The sequence below is a fragment of the Tripterygium wilfordii genome, chromosome 16 (genome assembly GCF_013401445.1).
Source record: "Tripterygium wilfordii isolate XIE 37 chromosome 16, ASM1340144v1, whole genome shotgun sequence".
NCBI classification, from domain to species: domain Eukaryota; kingdom Viridiplantae; phylum Streptophyta; class Magnoliopsida; order Celastrales; family Celastraceae; genus Tripterygium; species Tripterygium wilfordii.
In genome coordinates, this window is record NC_052247.1 from 5936729 (window position 1) to 5946626 (window position 9898).

Sequence of the window (9898 nt, forward strand, 5' to 3'; positions counted from 1 at the left end):
TGGCCCCACGTAATTGGCATAGCGCAAAGTGAATCCATAAATAGATCGGATTCCATTCTTCTCTGAGGTGAGACCCCAATCTAGTAATTTATTTGGCATATAACGTATTTGAGCATTTTTTGCCCCTTTGACGGAGCTTCGGTTAAAATTTAGGTTTGAATTTTTCAAATGGGCCGGACATGAATTTACCTCATTAGGAAAGAGTCTTTCCACTTTGGAGTTGTGGGTTTGATTAGGGTTTACCACTATACACTAAAAGGTAGTAATAAAAATTTGTATTTAAAAGAAGAAACCTGGTAAAATTTCCATTTGAAAGAAACAAATTTCCATCTTTGCATTCTTTATTGTGTATACAAAAATCTGATGATACACTCGTTACCTGTTGAGAAGGCTGATGCGGTAGTAAGCCTCCGTGAATCCTGCAAAAAAAAGTTGAGAAGGTGTCCCTTTATGGCTCGAGGACACTCCGACGCTCAAGTCAATATCAAACTCGGAGTTTAGTAATCAAATGAATCAAAGAAATATGTTGTGTACCTTGTGTCAACCTCAGTCTTTATATAGGTGTCGATAGGTGATGAGATAAAGCATTTCCTTCTTTGTTAATATTATCGTTTCTGGGGTTTCGTCTTCACATCAAATGTCTTGATCTGATCCCTACATACCTTGGACGTTAGCTTGAGTGTGGTTGAGATATATCCCGAGGGCTGGCTGAGAGTTATCTTCTTTCAGGTCTTTAGTCCTAGCACGACTTCCGAGAAGTTACAGTAGATGACTTCTTACATGTTATATATAAAAGTAATTGACAGATTCCCCAATATATTAGAAAAGAAGCAAATATTGGAATTATTGGGACAATAAGGAAATATTGGTCATGTTAGAGAATAAGGAAATATTGGTTGACTGGTTAAGCAGGTCTAGAAAAAGGGAAAACATGTAGAGTCAACCGGTAAAAACGCGTCGTCGAAAGATGAAGAACAAAAAAAAAAGAAAAAAGAGGTGGGTCAACATGTGAGATTAAAGGGCCAATTAGGAGTTGATGGAGTACAGTACATCAACAAAAATACACGCGCAGGACGCTCCTGATTTAAGATACACCAAATTTGCGTTTCACTGTAGGTTCGCTTCTCACTCGGCTAATAATAACCAGGAGGATCTCTCAGGTCCATTAGCTCTCTCTCTATATCTATCTCTCTCTTTACTTGTATCGGCAATTACAGTCATATATGTTTGGATTTTAGATTTTTGGTTGCTTTTGTCTGAGATCTAGTGTTTGCAAATCTTAGGGTTTTTTGTGGTGATGGCATCAAAGCGGATCTTGAAGGAGCTCAAGGATCTCCAGAAGGATCCTCCTACCTCTTGCAGCGCAGGTTCTATAATCTTCAATTACGATCCGTCTTTTTGTCCTTTTCTTGTTTTGCTCCTTTGTTGATCCAGTAGTTTTTCGTTTATGGTTTGTTTTTAGGCTTTTTTGTGCAGGAGTTGGGTTTAATTGTTGTTCTATCTTGTTATAGGATTTGGTGGAAGTTCTGTGATTTTTGTGTTTTTGTTAAGCCCAATCCAAAATAAAAACTGGCCTATCGATTTAATAGACGAGAAACTTAGGCGCATGCCTTGCACCTAGTATGGAATTGCAAGCCAAGCTCCCTTCAGAGAAGGGCGTGTTCCTGAGGTTGGGTTTCACCTAACGTCAGTGCCTAGGCCTTTGGCAATTATGATTAGAAAGTTTAGGTCTTTTTGACCGTGAGTGTATAGTCTGTAACATGTGCTGGAGAAGCAGTCCGAAGATATATACGCACAAAATTCTGTATGAGTTCATGTGCAGGAAAAACTGGGCTTTTCATAAGTATGAGATTTTTATCAAGGAATCCTTGCTCACTTGTTCTTTTTCTGGGTTACTTTTGCCTTTGTTAGCTATCTCTGACCTTTGCTTTCCGCAGTATGTTTTATTTGATACAATTGTTTTTGGCTGGTTGATATTATCTTTAGGCCCTGTTGCTGAAGACATGTTCCATTGGCAAGCAACAATTATGGGTCCTCCTGACAGTCCATATGCAGGTGGAGTTTTTCTGGTCACGATACACTTTCCTCCAGACTATCCATTTAAGCCACCAAAGGTACTATTACACTTCTATTATTCAATTGACAACCTGGTTACACGTGGCAATTGCATTCTCTTCTTTCTCACACATGACCAGCCTTCATCAGTTGTTTTATTTGGTCATTGTCATTAAAGTTTTATTTTAGCCTCCATTGTTGCTTAATATATTATATGGGTACTTCCATTACATAGCATATCTAAGCTTGTTGGTTTCACAGCTTAACCAATCTGTAAACTTGTGTGTTCCTTAGACAGGCTGTTTTGACTTGGACTTCTGGCCACTTTCCAAATGAAGTACTTTTTCTTTTTCTTGTAGATATAATAAACAGTGTAAGTGACCATTGTTATCTGTGTTTTACCAAGTGTCGTTAAGGATCAATTGACACCCATGCTGGCTGAATTATACATCTTTACTGCTATTATAAGAAATGCTATTATGAAAGATGTGTTCCTAGCATGGTGAAGCAGTATACCCTCTCAAATCTCTTTTATTTTATCTATTGATAAGTGGAGTGTTTCTCTTTTTATTTGTCAACTACTACGATAGCTCATCAATGGTCATTGTATGTGCAGCTTTGCTTTTGTCTATTATCACATTGGTTTGGAAAAACATCATGAGTGTTCGATTGAGCATTATTATATGTCTATTCATTTGAATGTCGTTAAGGATCACAGATTAGTTGGTTGACTGATTACAATTTTGATTTGGCATTTTTGCTACTGGTCTGAGGATTTGCTGCATGTTTGTGCATTCTTTGATCAAATGCTTGACCCTATTGCATGTAATTTTTTTCTGATAAGTTGTGAAAGACGAAGAATTAATCGGCTAAAGTTTCCTGTTCTGGCTCAAACCTTTTCTTGCTTCGTGTGTGTGTGTGTTGTTTAAGCCTTTACATGTAGGTTGGCAGTTGGCTGAAGTTAGTTGTTCCTTAGTTAATTAGCCTGATCGTAGTGGTAGTTTTTTTGGTGGAAAACAAACGTATGCATAAACCTGAAGATTTGACACCCATACTGCCTGAATCTTATATATCTTTACTGCTATTAGAGGTAATGTTATTATGAAAGATGTGTTCCTAGCATGGTGAAGCAGTATTACCCTCTCAAATCTCTTTTATTATCTTTTCATAAGTAGAATATTTCTTTTTTTATGTGTCAACTACTTTGATAGCTCATCAATGGTCATTGCATGTGCAGCTTTGCTTTTGTCTAGAATTACATTGGTTTGGGAAATATTCTGTTTTGCCTCAATCAGAGAGGTGGACCTCTTTTGTTTGGTCAGTTGCCAGGGGAAGTGGTTCGGGTGGTTTGTTGGGTTGTGTGATCTTTAGTTAAGGAAATAGTGACAGCTTGAGGTTTAATTTGATCAGACCATAAATCAGTTCTCTGAGTTTCCCATTGACAACCAACAATGTCAAACACCTACTCACCCCACCTCCACTTCTAACTCCTGCCCCCATTCAAGCCCATGCACCTGACTTCCCAACCCTCAATACCACCTAGCCATTAGCACCTGGCTGGCCTTCTGTCATTCGAAATTCTTCACCTTGCTGTGTTACAATGGGTCAGAGAGACTGAACTTCTGCATTTAATATCAGCTACTCAATTTATTTTGCATATATGAATATATTTTTTGTTGGTGTGGTCTCTGCAGGTAGCATTTAGGACCAAGGTCTTTCACCCAAACATCAACAGCAATGGTAGCATCTGCCTTGATATTTTGAAGGAACAGTGGAGCCCTGCGCTCACCATTTCCAAGGTTGATTTAATTTCATAATTCTTTCAGTACACAATGTGACAACTACTGAATCTCCCTCACTCATATCTATATCTATATCTGGTGAAATACTGGATGGTGAAGAGCACTTCTGTTCAAACTTTGGTTGTTGCTAGTCGAACATATATAATTTTATCCACTTTGAACTTCGTATTGTGGGTGTTTGGCAGTGCGTTTGCACTGCGTTCAGTTGCAACACACCTCACAGCACCACAGTTTTTTGTGACACGTCAAACAGTTTTTGCGTTCCAACTCACCTCACAGCACCACAGCTTTTTACCTCACAGCACCTCACCACACCTCACAGCACTCCCAAACGCTTACAATGTATGTTGAATTGTCCTACGTAATCAAATTAGGTCAATTATTCTATTTTAGATTAATGTACAATATAAACATTAAGTGATTTTATATTAATATTATTAGTCATCTAATATAACCGTAATTTAGATACGCTAAACGCACCTCACAGCACCACACCGCATCGCACCACAGTTTTAAAAGTGATGCGCCAAACAGCTTTTGCGTTACAACTCACCTCACAGCACCACAGTTTTATAACTCACAGCACCACACCACACCTCATAGCATTCCCAAACAAGCCCATTATTTGTAGTAGAAGTGGCTGGACTAGACTGCTTTTTGAAATTTAGGTACACCATTTACTCAGTAATTTTTTCCCTGATATTTTTTAGTTAAAAGTGTTGTGGAACGATGTATCTTTAGTTGGTGGGCTGATGAACCTATTCACTTGCGTGTACAGCTTTAAGAACAATGATTATTTTAAAGTTTCAACTGCCCTTGAGATTTTTTTCCGACATACTTATTTGACAAGGGAAGTGGGATAGTTTGCTTGCGACTACTTTGATGCTTGGATCAAATGCACGGCGAAGTTTGTTTCTTTTTGTAACAGATTGATCTTTGTTTGCTTTCAGGTGCTGCTCTCAATATGTTCGTTGTTGACTGACCCAAATCCTGACGACCCGTTGGTGCCAGAGATTGCTCACATGTACAAAACTGACAGGAGCAGGTACGAGACAACTGCAAGAAGCTGGACCCAGAAGTATGCTATGGGTTAATGTGTCGTTGCTGCTGCTCCTATATGCGTGATAGGAGGGCTTCCTTCTTTCCCTGCGACTTTGGTCTATAAATTACTATGTATGAATGAAGAAAATTTGATGTTCTCTCTTCTGTTTAAGTGGACCAAAAGGGAGAGGGTTTGCGTTTTGTGCCCTCCTGGTAACACATTTGCTGCTTTTATTGGTTGTCTTATAAAGTTTGCTCAACCCCTTAAAAAATAAAAAATAAAATAACTTTATCTTCATCAAACCCTAGAGAGGAATTGGGGGTTCCTCTTTTTCATCAAACCTAGTTTGATCGAAAAGTCTTCTCCTACTTACGTTGACGTGATTTTCAGTTTGTTTATGAGAACTCCGTCAATGGAGTCGATAGTCCCTCCAGGAGTTCTGATAGTGTCCTTTCCTTCTCAAGATCTCCATCCTCAAGTTCCGACTACATCAAAATCATAGTATCAAATCCGCAGAAAGGGCAAGAGACAACGAATTCGCTCGTGCCAGGGTGAAATACGTATGTGACCAATTTGATTACTACTAGGACAAACATTCCAGAGTTTGGTGGCTCTGAATTTAGCGTGAGGAGAAGGTTCAAAGACGTGGTGATGATGGGTTCAGAAGGAGATGATGGTGGGGGAGAAGGAATGGAAAAGAAGGGTCGAGAAGGAGATGATGGTGGAAAAGGAGATTTACAGAATGAGGAAGGAAATGGTAGGATTAGGAGGCGATGCCTATTGATCAGTGTTTTAGTGTTTTTTTGGAGTGTATTAAGCAAACAGTGAATTGCAAATAAGGTTCATCTTTTTATTTCTGTGCATGATGTGGTATTAACTATCACAGTGAGCACCGGCTTTAAATGTCAAATAGTTAAAACCATGCCCTTGATGATATGTAGCCTACCATCAAAGGCACATGTGTGATGTGTTTATCCAAAGGCCACCGATGACAGCCGAGAATAAATATTCGGTGGGAGTGGTGGCTCGACCCGGCTCGGTTTTTTTAGGCCCGAACCAGGCCCGGGGTCCTAAGGCTCAAGTTGGACCCGACTTTTGACTATACTTTTAACTATTTAATATTTATATATGTATTATATATATGTATATGCATAGAGTGCATATATAGAGACATATATATACACACACAGAGACCGCACCTATATATATATCATGTATATTTATATGCACCTATATATGCACGTGTATATATATATAATATATCGATATACACATGTTATATATATATATATATATTATGTCCGGCTTCGGGCAGGGCTGGGCCCCAAAAATGGTGCCCAGGCCTGTCCGAAGCATCGGGCCGGGCTATCCAGACCCGATATAATTTCTAGTCGGGTCAAGCTCTTGCCCGCGGACCTGGGCCGGACTCGGGCCTAGACTTGTGGGCCAAATGGTGACCCCTAGGAGTGGGGACTCTTAACTGTGCTTCCTTGTTAGGGGCTAAGAGCTTGGGCTTCTACTTCATGGGCTAGGCATATTGACTTAAACTTTGAATATTGTCATGTACGGGGTTAAACACTCATGGAAATTGAAACTCAACTAATTGGGCCTTAGGGGTTGGCATCGGGCAGGCCCGGTTTTTTCAAGTCTGAGCCAGGCCCAGGCCCAAGCCCGATTTTGAGAATCGGACTTCTATCCGGCCCCAACTTTTGACTATATAATATTTATGGAAAATTGTATCTACACACCACAAAAACACTATATTTACACCACTTTTTGAACATAATAAGTTTACATCAAAAAATTATAAGCCTACACACAAAATTATAGTGAAAATACCAATTTACCCTTGATGTGTAAAATATTAGAAATACTATTGTTAAGTTTACACATATTGTCTCTTTACCCCCAAATTTATCCTTGCACTCTCTTATCGATTTGATGATAATCTTGGATTTGTTTGTGCAGAATGAATAGTTTATTTGCTGAGTGACCTAGCATATAACCACAACACGCAACTGGACACTCTTTTTCATTCTACACGATCGGGCTTTGATCAAAGGTGAAGTCAGATCGATCGAAACTGCCCAGATCGCGAGTTTCAATAGCGCAACTTCACGAAAAAGCCCCCAAACCCAAATGATTCCAGTCCAAAACGACACCAGTTGGTTCTCTAAACACCATAAAGGTTTTAGGTGGTATATAAGGGTGTAAGAGAGGGTTTTAATGCATTCTTGAAGGTTAGGGTTTGAGAGCACACTTGGAGGCAGCCATTAAAACTTGGAGAAGAAGGGGATTTCAGGGGTTTCTCTTTATTCCTTTCTTATTCTTGTATTCATGACTGCTATTATCTATCTTGTCATGTATTTGAATGCTATGAGGAATCATACTCTAACTAGGGTCCTAATGGAACCCAATCCTTGATGATTTAATAAACTTGGTTTGTGATTCTTGATTCATTTTCTTTGTTGATTGTCTATGGATGTGTTTAATATTTTTGGATGTCTGATCACCACCAAATGATTCATTGCCTAGGTTGAGACTAGAAGGAGATACCTAGAGATGATTCTCACAATATATGACATAGGGTGCGTGAACCATAAGAATATATGTGAATGACTTATGCAATCACTATATGACTCTCCACTACGCTTAATGAGTTTTGACACATGAATCCGAATGTTAGGAATAACAGGGGTTAGTGTTGAGAATACTTTCATTGTAACCAGAAATGGAGCACTAAATAGAAAAGGAAAATCGACTATCAGCAATTGAATTAGGAATTAGGAGTTAGCAATTCAAGGGAGTTGAATTCGATAGGTGGTGCTGAAATTAGGTGCCTTAGTGTTTTAATACTTGATTGAATTCCTTGTGTTTGGTTTAATACTCTTGCTTTAATCTACTCGTTAATTTCTTTCATTACTCGTTTTATGTTAGTTGTTAGTCCTTCCGCCAACTCGACTCCCTAAATAGTGTAAAACTTGATACAATTGGAATTCAATTGCTTGCCAAAATATCCTCGTGGGACGATACTTTATTTCATCACTTTATTATTTACCTGATTTGTACGCTTACAATACAATTCGCAACACTGAGGTTCAAAATGTTGCTATAGTCAAGCCACATGTGATTGTTGAAATATGATTCAAAAGAATATTATTAATAGTCTTGTATTTGATGGCTATGCCTTGGTTCCGTTTGGGTATATAGTAGATGACATCAAGGCACTCATTCAGTCTTTAGGATCGGTGGTCTTCCGCTTTACCCATCAGAGCTGTAATAGCGTGGCGTACGTTCTTGCAAAAAAATATGTCAATTTCCATTGTCCTATGAGTTGGGTAGGGGAATGCCCCACCTCTCTCGAGTGTTGTCATATACTCATATCTGACCTTGTAACCCCTTCCTCTTAGTTATTCAATTCTGTTTTGCATCAAAAAAAGTTCTCAACCCCATTAATCCTATTCAGAGGTACGATTTCAAATCTAATTAAGTTTTTGGCCAGTTGAACTTAAGGTGCTACTGTTTTTGGGCTGGCTCAAGCCCAAAGCCTATCCGAGGCCCAGTTAATGGAACCATAAATTATATATATATATATATATATATATATATATTCCTTTTCACATGAGGACTCCCTTATTTATGTTACATGAGAACTTTTAATATCAACCATTGGAATCATTTAATGGTTGAGATTAAAAGTAACTTTTTCTCTCACCATTACAAAAACTAGGTTACTACCCGCGCTACGCGCGGAATCGTAGAATTAATTTTAATCATGAAAGACCATTGCGAAATAAAATGTAGAACTGGTGCAAGTATTACATCTTTTACACTGGCAATTATTAAAATGGTCAGTCAATGGTCGATTGAGAGCGTTTATAGCCTAATAACAATCATATTATAGGTGCACTAAGGAATTGGAGTTTGTTGAAATGGTAATGTGTTCCTTGGAGGATTTTGGCATCTGAATTGCCTACAGAAATCATAAAATTTAAGAAGTCTTCGCCTCGATTGTTAATAAATGGCATCATTTCTTTCATCCTCCAGACATCCACCTTCTTTGCTATTTGAGGTTGATGTACAATTCGTCTGAATCTCTTGCAGCTGATATAGCGTCAGTCAATAGATAAATATAGGAATTTTTTATTAAAATAGAATTTACTTGAAAGTGTTGATTTGGGATATTGGTTGAAGTGAACTTAGGCGAACATAAGTTGAAATAATAAAGAAGAATCATTGCTAACCTTTGTCTTACTGCTGCAAATGTCCATGGTTGATCTAGTGTTCGTTGCAGTATTTTCCCAACTAATTCTTTTGTAACCCTGTTGAATTGGTTCTTGTCATAGTTGCTATCTTTATTCATGTTTAGTTATCGTTTGATGATCTTGGAAGCCTGTGTTGTTTAAAGTTTTCATTTTATAAGCACTATGCAACATTAATTGTGAAATATTTGATTATGATATATTCAATGTATCTGGTTACTTTGTTTTTTCATATACATTTTTTCTCTATGTTTTTTTTATAAAAATAGTTAATGAGTTGAGGTAGTAATTATTTTGAACATTGAACAGTCACTATTGGAAGGCCTTAAATTTTAGCATTTTGATTTTTATGATTTGTTTGTGAATCCCGAAAATCTATGATTTTTTATTTTTGTGCTTTTTTTTTTGTTTTTAAATATGTTGATGTATTGGATTTGTTTTTGTCAATGAATCTATTAATGTTTAGGAAAGGATTTTTTGAGTTCCGGTTATTGTAGTTATTTTGTTTGTGTTATTGCCGGTTATTATTAGTACAATATGTTGTTTTTCTGGATAATAAGAAAAGTAATATTTTGGATTAGAAGGTGTGGCTATGAAAGAATACTACTATATGTTGTTACTGAGTTTCCACTTCCTTGTTGGATTGATGAATGGTGAACAACGTCAAATAAATGACATGTTTAATTCAGAATCTCCTTGTACACAATGTTTTTCACCATTTCTTTGTGCATACATTC

The 9898-nt window shown here is 37.7% G+C and overlaps 1 protein-coding gene across 1 annotated transcript; it reads left to right on the top strand.

Annotated features, from left to right (window-relative positions):
* The first annotated feature begins 1016 nt into the window (after window positions 1-1016).
* LOC119981290 (ubiquitin-conjugating enzyme E2-17 kDa-like) lies at window positions 1017-5171 on the top strand. The gene is made up of 5 exons (XM_038824351.1): window positions 1017-1160; window positions 1284-1367; window positions 1987-2114; window positions 3750-3854; window positions 4808-5171. Exons 1-5 carry the CDS (start codon window positions 1037-1039, stop codon window positions 4949-4951), a joined length of 585 nt encoding a protein of 194 aa, XP_038680279.1. The 5' UTR covers window positions 1017-1036; the 3' UTR covers window positions 4952-5171.
* The last annotated feature ends 4727 nt before the right edge of the window (window positions 5172-9898 follow it).